Source organism: Leptodactylus fuscus, chromosome 6 (genome assembly GCF_031893055.1).
Source record: "Leptodactylus fuscus isolate aLepFus1 chromosome 6, aLepFus1.hap2, whole genome shotgun sequence".
In the NCBI taxonomy this organism is placed as follows: Eukaryota; Metazoa; Chordata; class Amphibia; order Anura; family Leptodactylidae; genus Leptodactylus; species Leptodactylus fuscus.
This window is the reverse complement of record NC_134270.1, coordinates 30,748,043-30,767,046: the sequence shown is the minus strand read 5'-3', so window position 1 is coordinate 30,767,046 and position 19,004 is coordinate 30,748,043. Positions and strand designations below refer to the sequence as shown.

Sequence of the window (19,004 nt, the reverse complement as noted above, 5' to 3'; positions counted from 1 at the left end):
TACAGTAAGTTTGACTGACCATCTGAACTAACAAACCTGGATCAAAATGCACCTCCACTATGGCTCTGATGGAGTTGCTAGGTCCCAGGTCACGCACACGGATGCTTCTAAAGTCCCTCTTTACTTCTGAATTTCGGAGAAGATTATCCAACTAGAGGAAAAAGGTGTAGACAATAGTGTCAGTAATCGAGCAGGAAGACGCGATATCTAATGTAAATGCACGTAAAGTGAGAAATGGCCACAACTTCCAACAGCGGCTAGAAAGCATTCGATGAGGATCTTAGGAGTCGTAGTTCTAATAAGACGTATGTTCTCTTCTTGACCTGTGCTTAGAAAACAGAATTACAAGTAGGACATTTTCAGAGTCTGGTATCATTTCCATAAAACATTCGCTGCCTCTCTGCTATGGGAACAAGAAACAAATTGAATACAATTCAGTTCCTTCTCCCTTGTCACCGAGAAAATTGCAAAAATACCCCCCAAATAAGTCAGGCATTAACTAATGTGCCATTGCTCTTGCCATCCGTCTTTGATGTTCACAACAGTACAGTCCTGCTACTTGTCACAAAGAAGACATGAAGAGTGCGGACATCTTGTTGGACTGAAAGGAGCGATTACTGTGGTTTATAATAAAGACAAGGAAATAGAAACCATAATTATAACTGTGTGTATATATATATATATATATATATATATATATATATATATATATATACACACTCTTCTAACGTTGGCGTTTCATGATTTCAAATCACGAAACAGGGAACAAACAACAATCCTTTGTGTACTGAGTCGCAAGAGAAACACAAAAAACTAGATTAGAATTATCATATATGGATACAAGTACAGTATCTACAAAAACAGACATATCAGCAGAGGTGAAAGGTCCTCGGTAATGTAGACGCTTTCTCATTAAGCAGAACTAATAGCTATCTCTTGTATTTGTCATGTACACGTATTATGAGATAATATTAATACACTCTATTATTTAGTTCATTAAATACAGTCTATTATTTCACCTAATGACATTGTGGATGGATGAGATTGTAATAATTGTTCTAACAATAGCCTCTGTAATGTATATGTACCATTTACTCTACATATCTATCTATATCCACTACGGTGACGGGAAGAGTGCTGGAGTCCCTCCCGGTATATCTCCCCCAGGTTTTTGACCTATTTGTGGTCCAGTGCGGATCTTGTGTGGGCCTCAGCCCCAGGTGATTGTCCTGGCCTTGTTACTGGGCCATAAGAGGCTGCAGAGGAGGTGCCTGGGTCTGTCCTAAAAATACTGAGAGTCTGGTGAGACTGTACTGTGCTATTTTGTTTATTTATGTGGTTGGTAGTAAGTCACATGTATAGTTAGCATTATACTGTTTAGTTAGTGCTCGGACGAGCAGGGTTTTGTTTGACCTTTGCCTGTAGTTAAGGCAGTATTTTATTGTGTTTATTTTTGTGCCTGAAGTGAAGCTTTATTTTGTTTCCTTATGTGGTATTTCCTTCTCTTAAGACACAAGGAGGAGCCCACCTTGGCACTAGTAGCAGGGACCCCATTGCAGTACAGAACAGGGGCCCCTTGTTCATCATGGAGAATGTATTCCACCTGTACTCATGAGCCTTGACATTCATTCTTCCCTCACCTACTGGGTCCCTCTGCAGCTCTGCATGGGTTGTACTTATAATATATCCCATCTGCTTGCATTTCCGGGACCCCAAGGCAGAATCTGTAACAGTGCTCTAACCCCGCAGACATCATGTGCCACCAGTTTCTTATTATGGCCTTTGGGCTACATCAGAACAAGGGCTCGGGAGTGACACCTCTGCACCCTCTTTAGCTACTTCCTTTGGTGCACACCCTAAATAGGGACTACCTTACAGGTGTCCTAATAAATACCGCTTTCTCTTATTATAGTCCTATCAGCATGTCATGAAACCACCCCCACCCCCAATATAAGACGTCTTCTAGTTAGCTACTCATGTCCATGAGGCAGATTCATATGCATGAGGCGGCTCTGAGTAGTTCATCCTTCTCTAGTCGCTATTCTCATTAGCCAACAAAGAGGCCGCTTCTGTAGTTTATAATTGACGTGTGCGCTTTATATTTCCTATCTCAAAGTGATATTAAAATTAACTTTCTAAATACCAAAAGGGCATTGCATTTCTTTGAGATTAGCAGAATGCCCTATTATCCCGATAGTTAGTGGCTCACCTCCGGCTCCTTTTTTTACACCCGTTTAGAAATGCATGAGACATTTAATCCACAAATGGAATCTGGCTGCCGACAGCTGCGGTGTATGAGAAGACACCAGTGTGACCCCGCCAATGCTGTCTGCTCAATAGACTTGGCCGCCGCGCACGCCATCCATCCCAATAAATTTTATGTACAATAAATTGATTTGGATATACATAAAAGGGAAATCTGATAAAAAGCTAACGCCAGATGAACCAACCTCTCCTAGTAGAACGGAGAAGTAAATGGCGCAGTCATCGCGCGCCTGCAGATTTATGAGTGTTAAGGTCATTTTCATGTGTAAGATAAAATCACATTACTTGACAAGCACCCAGAATCAGGGTTGCATAGGAACATGGCACTTTTGCTGTTCGGAGATGCCAAATGCCCTTTAAGTCAATCACTTGGTAGATACAAGAGATATGCTGAAAATGAAATTATCGAGAGCAAGTAAACTAGAGAAATAGCAGCTAATGAATGCGTTGCGGATTCATTAATTCTCCGCTTATGCTGGTTTCTGTGGAAACTAAATATTAATACACAAAAAGGAATAAAGGACAATTCCTGATGATCCTTTATTAAACTCCCGTCTGTCTTACAATATGGAACGCAAAGTCTTATGTAGGAGAGGCAAAAAGACACCATCGGCCACTACACGGCTAAATGGACAGGCTACTTCGTTATATTACCGCTCTTTACTATGTATGGATCATACTGCTTTTTACAGTTAAAGGGACCGTCCAGTATGGACAAGCCATTTTCTATTCATACTGTAGGCCCATGGATGAATTTGCACCATGTGTTCCTTTCATGGGCATCATGGCAGGTCAAGGGACAAGCTGACCTTTGTATAACCACCCTGCCAATCAGCTAAAATCTATAGGGCCAGATTCTGGAACCCTGACAATGAGTTACATTCAATATTGGGCTGGTCCACTAGAGGACCAGAGGATTCTACAGTGGGCCCAGGCTCTAACACATTGATGGTCCAGCAGAGAACACCCAAACTTAAAGGGTACAACGGTTTAGGGACAATGGTTTACCGCTGACCCCCGGAATCATTTTATCTGGTGGGCGCAAGGAACCTAAGTCTGGCTCTGGCTACAATGGCTGGTAGAGCCACTGGAGAGGGTATTTGATATTATACGCTGGATATACAGATAAGAAAAGCATCTAATATATAGACGAGAGCTGAAGCCGCTCTTACTCACTATTCACTGATTCTGGTACCATTAAAGGGATCCTATCATATAGGAATAGCCTTAAGAAGGGCTATTCTTCTCCTACCTTTAGATGTCTTCTCCCTGCCGCCGTTCGGTAGAAATCCCGGTTTTCTTCGGTATGCAAATGAGTTCTCTCACAGCACTGGGGGCGGTCCCTAGCGCTCAAACAGCACTCAAACAGAAGATTGAAACCCAGGATGGAAGAAGACACAGGGAGAGGGCGTTCCAGAAGAAGATGGAGGCGGTGCTGGAGAGTTCTCTCACAGCATTGGAGACACTCCAGTGCTGCAAGAGAGCTAATTTGCATACCGAAGAAAACCCAGATTTCTACCAAACAGCGGCGCGGAGAAGACATCTAAATGTAGGAGCAGAATAGCTTTTCTTAAGGGTGTTCCTACATGTTAGTCAGGAAAAAAAGGGTATCCAATGATAAGATCCCTTTAAAGCAGATGGATGAAGCAGAGGGGCTTGTCCTTTATATTACAGTAGATGCATACACTCCAAGAGTGCTCAGGTTTGGTGTGGTTTTGTGTCAATATTCACAGTAATAGCACAGTAATAACACTTCACTAGACTGGTATAAATTTATTGAACGCAATCCATACTGGTCACAATCTGACGTTTCTGTCTGATCCTCAGATGTTCCTCGGATTAGTGGATTGGTCTACACGGACGAGGTAAACAACGATAGAGGCGCTGAGTACTAGGACTGTATTCTTAGGCACTGGTGGTGGTTACTTAGCACTTCTGTTGCAGTTTACCTTTTTCCAATGGCACAGTCCATTGATGTAAGGAAGGTCTGGGATCGGACTAAAACATCATATACCACAGTTATGATAAATGTGGCCCAATTGCCCCCAATTTACTAAAATTGTCTATCTGTATTTTGCTGCCTAAAGCTACCAGCCATCAATGAGAATTCATCTTATCACAATATGGCTGGTTCCACCTGACTGAGTTTTGGTCGTGAATCTACGAAAGTCCAAGTATGTGCCAGATTTACCAGCCTGAACACTATATGGGGAGATGGGCTATGAGCATTATGTGTATGTTCTTTGCAGTCCCTACCTTCGTACCAAATACTACCTGGTACTGTAATCACTGAGACACTCCTAGCATTATCGACGGTCGGAGTCCATCTCCCCACATGGACTGAATTTCAAGGGCGAAACTCGGTCCTGTGAAGGAGACTGTAAGAAATGAGAGCTGAGCCCAGATTGGTTTCTATGGACAGAAAAGACTTCTTACTATTAGACAATTTTGATAAATAAGGCCAACATGTCTGTGTCTTCTAAGAGAACCATTTATATAACAGTAATTGACATCTGTGCGGCACACCCGGATTATCGGAGCATGACAGTAACAAACGTGGTCAACAATCCCACAAAATGATGAACTCTTTCACTCTCGGCCGATCATTAAAGTAAGGCAGTAGCCCCCACCCCCATATTAAAAGGCCATAGAGGCAGTATACATTGTTATATGAGAGGATTCAGGTATAGTCTCAGCGGTCGGCTTTGCTTCTCAACCCTGCACCGAGTGCGTTTTCCATCGCCTGCTTTAATCTCCCTCTTTCTAGTATGGATAACTACTGTACCACATTGGAAATCAATGCTGATGCTAATTCTCCCCGGAGCTGATAACATCCTACAGTATATCACAAGTTTAGTAGGACCGTAGCAAAGGATTCTCTGAATGCAGCAAAAGAGGTGGGAGTAGAGAGAAAGAAAAATGTGGAAAGAACAAGATTAAGAGCGGCTATAACAATGGCGATATGCGTGTTCTATTCGATACACTGATGAAACAGAATTATCAAATGTTGCTTAACACCTTGTGCACCGTAGTGGAGTATGTATGTGAACCCAAGGAAGAGATATTGGAACTATGTAGTATGGCAGACAGCCACAAGCGGTGCAGTGATAACCGGCAAGCTTAGGGCTAAAAGACAAGAAGACTTAATCAATCGAATCTGATAAAAACTGAGCAACCATCTAAGGTGTATAGGTTCGGACTTTCCCCCGATGACAGGGATTAGAAGGCATGGGCATATTTCATTCCAACATGCCTAATCTTTTATATTCGTGGGAGATAAGCCACAACCAAATCAACACAGAAGACCTCTTGGCATTCAGAACACATGTACTCTCTGCCAAGCTGAGTATACATATATATAGCCAGGGGCGTAACTTTAGGGTTGCAGGGAGTCTTCGGGGGCCCATATGCCCTGCATAAACTAAAGGATCTATATGCCAAGGGGGCCCATAGGTCACTCTCACCACAAAAAACCCCATTAAACATCACTTTTCTAGATCCCTTGGCTGACTTGCAGTTTGTTCATTGTAAATTTATTACCCCTGCCCTCTGGTGAGCTGGAGTGAGAAGATTTATGACACGTAGCCTTCCACCAATTACTCTTATCATGAGCAATGGTCGAAATATAGTCAAAGACACTGAGGGAATGGTTGGGGAAAAATTGCTGTTGGGGCCCAAGTTGGATAGTAGCAGAATGGCCCTTGAGCGTTCAGTTATGTCACTACGTATGGCATAAGTCAAGTCATAGTTGTTAGCCAAATAAGCACTGACCAACACTTCTCCAATGGGTATGGCCAGCTTTACAATGGGGGGCAAGTGAGAATTGGAAATGATCCATATTGGGAAACAATCATATATAGGATAGTATATACTGTACTGAAAACTGTTGCATATCTGTTATCATTAGAGATGAGCGAGTATATTCGATCGAATACCGCCCCTCCACAGACAGTGGTGTTAAAATAAAATAAAAAAGGCGCCAGGGGAGGTTGGAGGGTAAACGAATATTTCCCGCCTTTCCGCGTGATATTCAACTGAGTACACCAATAACAATGCAAATAGCGGTTTTTGATCGAACACTACTATTCCATCGAATACTATTCGCTCATCTCTAGTTATAAGGTATAGCTTATTGCACCAATACAGTAGAGGGTGAGGGTCATACTAAATTATAAACACTACAGCAGCTGCTGCACAACCTCTTTCATGTAACCTTTTCTCTGCCTGAACTAATGTGCATTATAAGGTGTGCTAAGGATCTGCTGCTGCCGAACCTCTTTGAGCAGAGTGAAAAAACATGCCCTCTCATTCACTGCCCTCTATTGGCACGTTCCCTTGTATTCTAAATTCAGAATTTAGAATAAGAGATGGTATACAGTGCTATATACACTTTCATGGTAGTAATCAGGTTCAGATCTGGTTCCATGGATAATTCTGCATATATCATTCTACTGTATGTAATATAGATATCATCAGTGTCAAGTATGTTCTAATAGTCAGATCGATATACATAAAGTACTAAAATATGGAATATGGCCCCAAGTAATAACAATAATGACAGCTCTCAATAGAGTTACAGATTATAAGCAGCAAACCAAATGCCATTTCTGAACCAGCAGGGGGCGCTTCCATTCCATCTCATCGTAACTCCTGCGTTACATGCTGCGAACAGGTAAAAACCAGCTCATTATTACATTATTGTACCATATGCGTTTCGAGTTGGCACAGTGCACACAGCTTCATCGATTTGCCAAAAGACTAAAGCAAAGTAAACAGGAAAAAAAAAACCAACAAATATAGCAAAACATAACAAAAGCAAAGTAAGCAGATGGGGGATAAGCCTTTAGACAAGGTTTGATCTGTATCTTTTGGCATGTACTTCTTAGAAAGGATTCTGAAATATTATCTCAATGACCACACAGCCTTAAATCCCTTATCTGCTCTTCAGTAGACTGGAGCGTCTTCCTCAGATATTCTGCACACACAGCCTTTGTTATCCGTAAAGAAAGATGTGAAGGAGAGAAACGTACTGGTGGGGAGGACGGGAGGAAGAAGAACAAGGCGGCCATCCGTCTGCTAACTCAGGAAGATCTAAAGGAGCAATAACTAACAGAAAACTTACTAATATGCAAACCCGTCCTCATGAACCCAATAAACCACCTCTTCGGGAGTTCCCATTGTCAATTAAGTGAAACTAACTAACCCACTTGTGTAACATTAGGAAAATCCTTAAGACGAAGACTCTGGGGATTCCTTGGGAACAGCTTTAGAAACTCGGCTAGTACATATGAAAAAGTTGTAGGAGCTTATTAGGAATGAAGGGATTTGCTATAAACTTTACTGCGGTTTCTTTGATTCATCATATAACATCAACATATTCGGCAACGTTTTACACATTGTCATCGCTCGCTGTCCCAAGTAGGGATCACGATTTATCGGTATTTCTTTGGAATGTGGTGGGAAAACGGAGTCCCCGGGGGAAGCCCATGCAATGCATGAAGAATATACAAGCTCCATGGAGATGTCAGCCGTGGCTCGATCCAATCCAAAGACTCCAACACTACAGTGCTAACCACTGAGCCAATGCCGAGCAGCGTCTTAGCAGTTACTCAGTAGTTAAAGGTGTAGTTTGAGGCTCATGAGTTTTATGTACATGTAAGAAATCACGGCCGCAAAATAACGCGGCATAAACGATCCAGGCTCCCATTGAAATCAATGGGAGCTTTTACGGCACGCAAAGTCTCACACGCCGTATATGTGCCACATCACGCGGCATGTTACTCCGTGTGAATGGACCCTAAGGGGGTTTTCTGGGACTCTTTTTTTTTAACGTAGTTGCTGTGGGTTTTAGATGTTGGACCTAGGGCTTCTAGGCTGCCAGAATGCCGGCATCCGGTCGCGGCATTCCGCTCCAGATAAGGCCCAAATAAATGGGCCTAGTTGGATGGGAGGTGTCACGCTGCGTACACTGTGACAGATTCCGCTGCAGAATCCAGGGCAAGAAAGGGCAGGTTGCTTCTATTTTCCGCAAGCACAAAACCACTAGCGGAAAAAGAAGTGAACGGCTCCTACTGAAGTCAATGGGAGACGTTTTTTTTTAGCCGAATTCTGCGTCAAAATCCAGACCAAAAAACCCTATGTGAACCCAGCCTCAGATTAAGGCCACACTTTGTAAAATAGCTGCATTTTTGTTCCAGATTTTGCTGTGGTTTTTTGTGTCAAGGTCAGGAGTGGGTTAAGCAGAAGAGAGACGTATAAGAACTTCCTGTAAATTTCTCATTCCTTTTTAGCCTAAAGGAGTTTCCCTGTTCTAAGATACTGAGGACCAATCCTTAGTGTTCAGATGAGCGCTGCAGCCTCTTCTCTGCTTACTAAGCAGAAAGCAGTGCATTGTATAGTGGCTGTGCATGGTACTGCAGTTCAGCGCCATTCATTCCAAAAGGTCTGAGGCTAGGTTCACACTAGTATTCGTCTCTCCGTTGTTCAGGTCCGCAAACATCCATGGACAGTGGCGTATCTTAAGTCTTGTGGGCTCTGGTGCAGTGTTTTGTCTGGGGCCCCTACCTCATCCCTACAGTGAATTCTTGATAGTGATGGTTACAGGTGCTAAGGAATTTAATCCACCTTAGGGGGCGTTCACACTACCGTCGGTGTCCGACAGCTAGTGTCTGCTGCTAATGTGCAAAATCTTGTGTGGACATTAGCATCGGACACTAGCTGTGTCCGTGACATTTTGCATTGATTTAAATGGACATCGGGTGCGTTCTTTTACAGTCCGTGTCTGTCCTTAACTGTCCATTCCCAAAGATGTCCGACTTTTCAAGCGGACAGCATAACCCGACATGTAGCAGAATTGGAACTTTAGCAGAATTGGAATGTGTCCATCTATGATTATGCTTAGTGGTCAGAGGGAAAATTGCAGGATCTAAACTTTTTTTAAAATTCTGATTTTTTTTACTCAATAACATCTTTTTAACTCAATTCATAAATTCTAAAAAAAAAAAAATGTTTATATAAAAAAGTTGGTTTAAAAAAATATTATGGTGACATATTCCCTTAAAGTCCCGATGAACTCCTTTTAAGGGTATTGTCATACATGCTGCTAAAAGCCAATGTCAGGAGTGGATCGTAAAGGGGAGGTAATTATATCGGAAGTTCTTCGTGAAGTCTAGTTGATTTGCATATATGCTTATTATGTCCCACTTAATAATAAGTGTTACCATCTAACCTCCTGTGTAAATAACCATATCATACCCCTATAGCTGTCTAGGTGATGGGCGCCCTTTACAGAGAGCCCTGTTCAACTTTTAACACAAACACCTCAAATTTAATTACAGAAAATCGGCTCTTCTGCCTTTAAGTAAATATATGGAATACATTAAAAACAGATTACTAATAAATTGGTTTCAGATTGGAAATGTAAAACAGAGGATGAAAAAAGGTGAACTTTCGTTTCAAATGTCAAAAGCAGAAAGCTTCCAGTCCTCGGCGCTGCCGCTGCTTCTCGGCTTAACAAGGTGTTAATTAAATTATGCCCTTTGCAATCTGACAAGATTGTGAGCGCCCAGACTGTTATTTTGGTCCTCCTTGTATTCTAAGCTGATGGCCTTTTCTTTTGCAAACACGGCCCAGGTAGTCTAATCAGTTGGCGAACGTATCTGTAATGTCACTATGAGATCCTCCGTCCTTCTAGAACAGGGTGCTCACACTTTTTCCGCATGCGAGCTACTTATAAAATGACCCAGTCAAAAGATCTACTACCCACTTCTTGTGGGCGGGGCCTGTGGGCGGGGCTTGCGGGCGGGGCCTGGGCCGCAGCATTGTCAGATTGACATCGGATCCCGGAGAGGTAAGTAACATTGTTTATTATGTTCTCTCACCTCCCCTGGGGCTCCGATTATTATACTCAGGGATCTAAAAAGACGGTAGCGGGATTGCGGCCTGGCCCAGGCCTATTCACTACCGCCCGCCGCGGCCTATAGTACAAGGGGAAGCGGGGGCGGCAATGAACAGGTCCGGGGAGGTTGGTAAATAGGCCCGAACCAGTGCAAGGAGAGTGGCAGCTCTCCTGCGCTGGTTCAAACAAAAAAAAAGTAAAAAAAAAAAAAAAAAAAAAAAAAATGTCACGCAATCGACCCATACTTCCTTTGTGATCGACTGGAAAATCGCGATCGACGTATTGGGCACCACTGTTCTAGAAGAAGAATGAAGTTTAGTAACTAGAGCTGTCTGCATAAACAAACCATTCCAAGGCCTCGTTCACATCAGCGTTTGTATTCCGTCCAGGGGAGTGCGCATGAGGGTGCAAGCGGTGTGCAGTGAAAGTACACGAACCCCATAGACTATAATGGGGTCCATGTACTTGCCGCCAGATCTCCGCAGGGATCTACTTTCCTGTCTGCATGACTCGTGCGGGCAGCGCGTGGAAAGCACACAGATAACTGTGGAAACGCTGGTGGTTTCCCCATAGGTATAATTGTAACAGAAAGTCCGCGGAGGAAAACTCAGCAAATTTTCTGTCTAAGCACTTAAGGTGCATTCACACTACTGATACGCTGCCTGATTCTGAATGTTAAAACACATTCAGAATCAGCACGTATAAAGCAGATCCCATTCATTTCAATGGGAGCCGGCATACAAGCGTTCCCTATAGAAATGAATGGGCTGCTTTTTTCACTACGAGCACTCCCATTGAAGTGAATGGGATGTGCTCACGTGTACGGCTCGGAATGAGCTGAGCTAGCCGTACACGCGAGCACTTCCCACTCACTTCAATGGGAGTGCTCGTAGTGAAAAAAGCAGCCCTTTCATCTCTATGGGGAGCGCTTGTATGCCGGCTCCCATTGAAATGAATGGGATCTGCTTTATACGGGCTAGTTCTGAACGTGTTTTAACATTCAGAATCAGGCAGCGTATCAGTAGTGTGAATGCACCTTAAGTGCTGCAGGAAGAAGCACAATGCACCTCCGTGTTTTTTCCCCGCAGCGCTTTATTGTTGCGGGACGTCCTGTGGGTCCTTAGCCTAAATCTTTCATTTCAATGACTGGCAGCCATGTAGTACGGTATACGGCTGTACCCATAGTAAGGGCTGCTCAAGGTTAGCTAAAATTTGCAATGCATATCTGACTGATATACAGTGGAATTACAATAGCAATATGTCATATAGTACATGAGATATATACTCAGTAATATTAGCGCATAATAACAATGTCAAACTATAGGAATACGCAGTAAAACACCCTGGAATATCAATATTCAGCAGTAAAGGACGTGCCGGTAATGCTCAGCCGCACCTTGTCAGTAGTCCCTGCCAGCAGCCGGTTAGAAGCTAATTGGATGGACCCATATAATATGCCTGAGTGAAAACTACTGTCTGCCTGACTACTAATCCGGCTTTGAAGTTTTAGATTATGTCGCCTATGCCGCAATGGCAGTCACGCTGTGTGGAATTTTCCATTTCTCTGAAAATTAAAACTGAATGTTTATGGGGAGGCAATTGGCCCGACGAAAAGTGGGTTCTCGGTTATCGAGGCCTTCAGCACCTTCACCTTTGAACGCTGTATTACGCCTTACATATAGGACAAATCTATATAAAATCTATTTTATGAATATTCATGTCAATAGCCACGAATCTTCCGATCGACCATGTTACCTCACGAGAGAGTAAACTTACCGCATTCTCAATGCTCCTGGCGGTCTCGCCAAACAGTTCTGACTTGTAGTCTGACATCTCCGGGGTGTAGAAGACCTCTTGATTTTCCAGCTCTTCAACAATGAGAACGCCTTCAAATGTCTTAGTTTCTGGGGAAATAACAGAAGGATACACATGGACGTTAATACTATGATGGTTCTTGGATTGGAGATACTGCCTACCGCTCTTCCCTAGGCCCCTCTGACAGGTGAGAAGTATTATGGCCAGGGTTAGTAGCATGACACAGGGCTGAACTATGGAAGGTTAGTACTTGATTTAGAGTGGGGATGTATATGTAGCGCCCCCCTGTGAAGAGGGCAAGTAGCGCATCACTTTACCGGTCAGGATAACTTCCCGTGAGAAGCGGCTTAATACGAAGCCTGTACTAGTTGGGCAATAAAAAGAACAAGAATACGCAGTTAAGAGGAAGACATAGGTAAGAAAGATTAGACAGTTACACCCACAAATGTATTACAAGGGATCTCCGCACACACTTTGTTTTATGAAAAAATCAGATTATGTCTCTCAGGACTGATACATATTAGGTGAACGTCAGCCAAACCCGCTGAATGTAAGATCCCAGGGGTGTCCTGAGTCTCACCTAATGTCAGAAGGATTGGGCAGTTGGATTTCAACATGTCCGATCCCTTTCTTTTCTAGGAATTGTCACCAGAGGAGACAATTCCTATTGACAAAACATTCCGCTCAGTTGACTTGAGTATGACAGTGTATGAAATAACTCTTGGCTAACTGCTATCGAATGTCTATGGCCAGCCTTAGATCTACATTCAATATTTGTCTCTTTTATCAGCATTTTTGGATTCTATGCACACAGTGGATCGAACACAGTAATACATTCAGTCTGGATAGTTATTTGTCATATATCATCTGATAGTCCTGAGTATATTCGTGTTTTGTTTATACAAATCCCTTCAGCCATTCCAAAGATATAAGCCCTCTTCATGTTGATATTGATACCACATAGAATACATAAGGCAAGTAGATGTATCTGTGGTTTCTTTGGTGAAGGGGTCTCTGCTTGTTGTTTATCATGCGGTGTTGTCGACCCCTATTATACCGTAATTTGCATCAACACTAAAAGGGCTTATAGCTTTGGAATAGCTAAACAGATTTGGATGTATATCATTGGGCTTTTCAGATCATTTGATAGGTCCTCTTTAGTCCATATGTGAATACAGATTCAGGTATGGAGAATAGTACTGAATCAGTGAAGAAAGGGTCCTATCTCAGGTCAGACTGACTTTAGACAGCGTGAACCATTGCACGGCACTTACTCTCCACCTTTACAGCAAAGGAATCAGCCCCTGCCCGCACTAATCTTCTAGGAAGAGTCAGAATTAGGATCTAAAAAAGCCACTCTTGGACTCAGCTATAGGTTGACTCACACAATATCAAACTGTATCCTATTTCCTATATATTGAAATAGATTTAAAATCCAAAAATCTAGAAACATAATTTCATTTGAGGATTGAGTGATGACTATATGAGCAAGAAAAGAGCAGTTGTTCCTCCAGGACATTTAGGGGGCATTCACACGGAGTAACGCTGGGCATGTATCACAGCCGTACACGCTGGCGTTACGGCAGACTGCCGAACACTTCCCATTCACTTCAATGGGAGCGCTCGTAACAGCGGCGTTTACGAGCGCTCCCATTGAAGTGAATGGGAAGTGTTCGGCAGTCTGCCGTAACGCCGGCGTGTACGGCTGTGATACACGCCCGGCGTTACTCCGTGTGAATGCCCCCCTAAGAATCCCTATAGGGAGATCTCCCACTTTGGATATCCTTTATAAGCCAGAGCCAAGATTCGCTAAGTATCAGTAGTTATTGTTCTGATTTGTGACAACAAACCTGCAAAATCAACCAATCGACTGGGGTGTCGGAACCCAGGATCAGCTGATCGCCACAAAAACTGCTTTATTACAGTTGTTGATAATAACACAATCCATTGAAGCAAAGTATAGAAATGAGTGACTCGCTAATAACTGGGTGTGAGGAATATCCAAAATGTAACTTATAATTATAGATATTTTTGTGTGTTTTCAAGGGAATAAAGAATAACTCATCTAAATGTCATATACTGTATATCATGCAATGTTTCACATGGTAGAACACTTACTTGGACAGTTTGTGCCATCAGTGTCAATCGCTGGTGTCTTTCCATCTGAGCAACATCCTAGAGGTGTATTGTAGCAGCTGGCCCTTTCCATGACGGGTGTAGTGTCAAAGTCCTTTCTCTCCTCATCTTCTTCTTGCTGCTCATCTCCTCCGTCAAATATGTCGCCTGTGGAAAATAAAAGGAGATTAGCTGACATACTCATGGTTGAAGACTAAAGCCGGATTCACACAGGGTTTTTAGGTCCGGAACCAGAGGTGGAGGCCGCTTCAGGTTCCGATCCAAAACATGGGTAGCTGTGACTGGATGTCGGTGCAGTGCTGTGGTATCCAGTCACGGACTGTGCTCCAGATTAGGCCCAAATGAATGGGCCTAGTCGGGAGGGAGTGTCTTCAGGCGGATGTCACGAGGCGAATCCTCCTGAAAGAATGAGCATATCGCTTCTTCTTTCCGGGAGTCGGAACCAACGGTTCTCGGAAAAAAATAACTGACCGTCTTTTTCGTCAGGATTTTGAGGCAGATACGGCCTCAAAATCCTGACCAAAAATCCCGTTTGAACTTACCTTAAAACTAAAAATTGGATGTGCTTCAACCCAACCTGCCAGTTTTGCTGAACCAAATGTCTGATGGGTATAGGGGCTCCTGACTCTTCCGATAATAAATTGTCCAAGCCTTTTGTTCTCAGGAAGGTAAGCCACTATCAGAAGAGCCTGACAACAGTTTTCTCCCCTCCCCCAGTACATATGCACCTCTTGCCCTGGCCCTATGCATGTGTGTGGGACAGCTGGGCAAGATACTTCTCAGCCAAGGAGGCTTATCTATGAGGCCGAGGCCCTATATGGCGTAAAACCCCAACATTTTACAGTCGCTGTAAAATTGCACATTGTAGAACCGCAACAGTTGCGGTTTGGAAATCGCAGCATGTCAAATATACTAATATTTTTCTGCCTAAGGCCTTAAAAAAAGATTGTCCACCTACCTGAGGGCTCAGTTCCACTGTTTTCCCGATCTCCACTTGTTTCCAAGTCATCATACCCACTGCCACTTCCAGATTCATCATATGCCTGAGTTGTAGTGGGACGCCTGGTGGCTATGGTTATTGCCGGTTTGACTGTGGAGGTGCGGACAACGTGTGTCTGTGTCACTGGCCTGTGAGTACTGGTGTAACGCTGTTGAGGACTTTCAGTCTCCAAAATTAATGGGTAGGAGTCAGTGTTTTTACTAGGATGACGAGCTCTTGGGGTTGTTGGTGTAGGAAGTGACCGGCCAATGGGTGGTGCCGGGGTCCCTGTAGGGGCCAATGTCTGAAGATTGGCAACTGTCATGGTTTCTTGAAAAGAAATAATTGGAACAAAAAAAATTAGAAAATAATAATATAACAGAGGACATAAGTGTTTAAACAGTCCCTGGACACCCCCATTTCCATTTCATCCACAATACTTTAGAATTGGGCTATGCAGTAAACATTAAAAAAAAATTGAGATATTGAAATACATATAAAATGCCACCTCGGTTTGACAAAACTCTTGGTATTGTTATCTGATCAGGGTGAAAACACGATACCTTGGCAGGGTCCGGTGTGCTTCACTGTAATAGTCCGACCTTGTCTGCAAGCAATTGTTTTCAGCTGACACCAATCTCCATAGGTCACTCCATCAGAGCCACAGACCTACAACACAGGCACGTATACATTATTCTATCAACTATATGGGAAAAAGCATCAGTAAAGATCACAGGTAGTCAAAGCACTGGAACTACGGCCGTAAACATCATGACAAATGTTTCATCTGCTGCAATAGAGGAGAGCTGAGTGCTGTACTCAGATCAGTAAATCCTGTCGAGTGGAGTGACAGCGTGCATGTGTGCTCCATTCAAAGGTATCTGGTACAGGAACTTGGACCCTCAGTATAGTGATGTGTCCATGTCGCTACATTGCCCATATAGCCTACATCAGGACGGTATAGTACAAAAAAACGCATTCAGTAACAAACATATGCCACGCAGTATACAATTTATTACAATGGGGTTGTATATACCACTGTATCCCATCCATTGGAGCCATCCATTTAACACATATGTCTAGAGCTTAGAACATTGGTTATAGAGTAGAGATGAGCGAGTAGTATTCGATCGAGTAGGTATTTGATCGAATACTACGGTATTCGAAATACTCGTCCTCGATCGAGTACCACTCGCTATTCGAATGGAAAAGTTTGATGCAGAACCAGCATTGATTGGCCGAATGCTATACAGTCGGCCAATCAATGCTGGTTCTTCTCCTACCTTTAGAAGTCTTCTCCGTTCAGCTTCCCCGCGGCGTCTTCCGGCTCTGAATTTACTCTGCCAGGCATCGGGCCTGGACAGAGCCGACTGTGCATGTCCGCTTGTAGTGCAGGCATGCGCAGTTGGCTCTGCCCAGGCCCCATGCCTGGCAGAGTGAATTCAGAGCCGGAAGACGCTGCAAGGAGAAGACTTCTCGGAGGATCCAGCCTGACCCTCACTCGTGGACTTGGTAAGTATAATTTGATCGAACGTTGCCTCCCCCTGAAACGAGCATTTTCCCCCCATAGACTATAATAGGGTTCAATATTCGATTCGAGTAGTCGAATATTGAGGGGCTACTCGAAACGAATATCGAACCTTGAACATTTTACTGTTCGCTCATCTCTATTATAGAGTGTTGTGAAGGAAGTCGTATATGTGATATCCAGTATATATAATATTTATACACCTAGATTACTAAAACTCCCTATAAAATAATGATATTTCTTTAAAAAATTTGCAGATAAGGCCACTATGGTTAAAATAAATGTGTAAATGCAGGTAGCATGGAGGAAATGAATCATGAAATCCATGCAGTGTTAAGGTCAACCAGAGAAATAAATTATTAATGCAATTCTATATGCCGAGGGCCTGTATGTTTATCTACACTGGATATGTCCTCATGCTGTGTGTTTTTCTGAATTGATCTACTCTCTATGTAGGTCAAGTGTTCCCTTGTTGTCATAATCAGTCTGTAAAATCGGTCGGCTTCCCCTGTGCGTCCATCTGGGTTCAGCAATGCCGAAGCTTTCTAGGCTTAGTCCGTCAGACAATGAGTATAGGTCTTCAGACTTAACATTTGTTAAAAAGTTGAAAGCAAATATAAAACTGACTGCTGTGAGTATCTCTCATGTGCACTTAGCTGAAGGTCAGAACGTAACCCTTATAATCTAAAAAATAATAATCTGTCTTCCGACATAATTGGCTTCCTATGAAGCGCCTCCACTCCAGATCTACAGGGAAAGCTGCAATTCTGTCTTCAGGACGAAAGCTGGATGTATATTTTAGATAGATCTCCCCTGGGAACAAAAGATTCAGACATGTTGAATTCCAACAGCACGATCTTTCTTTCGCCTAACAGGTGGAAAGTCACGATATCCTAAATTATATTAGATTCTCAGTGCGTTGGTCCGGCCAAAATGGAAGGTTTGGTTAACATTAATCGAATTTACATGGTCACCTTAACATACATAACATTAAAGAAGAGCTTTCATGTCCTCATCAATGTGCGGTATTATATACTGCTAGAAAGTCAGCAGGGCGCTGAATTCAGTGCACTGTTGGCTTTGCCGGTATGCACCCTAGTGCTGGAGATATTGGTGGGATTCGCTAGAAAAACACTACATGGGGCCCCGGCCTAAAGAGGAACTTTTGCGTCGACATCTCACTGATATCTCCCCATTGTCAAAAGGGTGGGCCTTACAGCTCAGCATCATCACTGGACTGTATGGAACATCCCCTCTAACAGTAGAAGTCTATGGAAGAGTATTGTTAGGATTACCATTGTTCTTCGGCTTACCTTAGTTAGATTAGATTCTGGGCACAGGGGCGAAGGACATTCACAATGGGCAGTGCCTCCAACCACCACACAAGTTGCCCCAAACTGGCACTGAATATCACGGCATGTTTTAGGTGCTGATGGATCTGGACAAAAAAATAAAAAGAATGGAAAATGAATTTGTGGTTACAATTATTTACGTAAATTATTTTGTAAACTAAAAAATTGCATATTATAGTAATAGATCTGCCCCATTGTACAGTATTTCTAAAGAATAAAACGTGTAAGATGTATGGATATAAGTCAGATGATACAGTGTGTTTATAACAGGGTTCACAAAGGGTGACTATCACATGACGCTGGGTTCACACCAGCGCCCGATCTAAGTTTTCAGGTTTCCGTCTTCTGCCAACAGAAGACAGAAACCTAGCAGACCATGTCCAGCCATCGGTTCTGCATGTCTGACTTTGTGTCCGGTAAAAAAAAAACGGTTTCGCCGCGGAGACCACAAAATGCTCACCGGCGCTCACGGCCGGACACTTTCCAAACCCAGAATGGGTTTGAAAAATGACTCCAGGTTTCCGTCTCCTGTCCAGTTTCGGGCAGGAAATGGAAACCTCCAAAACGGAGATCCGGGGCGTAGATGTGAGCGAGTCCTGACATGCCCAAATCTAGAGGTTATCCTATAGTCAGAATTCCTTTGGAAACTCTTGTTCAAGGAGCAATGATCCCACAGCCAACTAAGCAAATGGACCCTAACTTAACTCTAGATGGGGAATGACTGACTATTTGGCCATCTGGACAGCGCCCAAGGCTCATGACAGAAGGGGCTTTTTCTAAATAGGTGGCTTAAATCCAACTTATGTAATATAACCATGGGAGTTGGGAAAGGACCCATCAATAGGGAATACACTCCGACCACTAATCCTAACATGTATCCTTTGATGAACTCTACTATGGTACATTGTATTCATGCAATATTTTCCATTAAACCCCCGTGGGCGGTATTCCTTTAAATCTTCCCCTGCAGCTATGGACATGAGACAGATAGGGTAATGAGCAGCCTACGTTGGCCGATCAATTGTAAAATGT

General features: G+C 43.2%; 1 protein-coding gene across 2 annotated transcripts in view; it reads right to left on the bottom strand.

Annotated features, from left to right (window-relative positions):
* The window catches only part of AGRN (agrin), a 428,413-nt gene that overhangs the window by 62,001 nt on the left and 347,408 nt on the right, over nucleotides 1–19,004 (bottom strand). For both annotated transcript variants that reach the window (XM_075279649.1, XM_075279650.1), the window contains 6 exons: nucleotides 17,934–18,058; nucleotides 15,656–15,761; nucleotides 15,072–15,422; nucleotides 14,096–14,260; nucleotides 11,939–12,066; nucleotides 37–151 (listed from right to left, as the gene is read on the bottom strand). In XM_075279649.1, coding sequence (XP_075135750.1) covers nucleotides 37–151; nucleotides 11,939–12,066; nucleotides 14,096–14,260; nucleotides 15,072–15,422; nucleotides 15,656–15,761; nucleotides 17,934–18,058 — 990 coding nt within the window. The remainder of the gene's footprint in view (nucleotides 1–36; nucleotides 152–11,938; nucleotides 12,067–14,095; nucleotides 14,261–15,071; nucleotides 15,423–15,655; nucleotides 15,762–17,933; nucleotides 18,059–19,004) is intronic.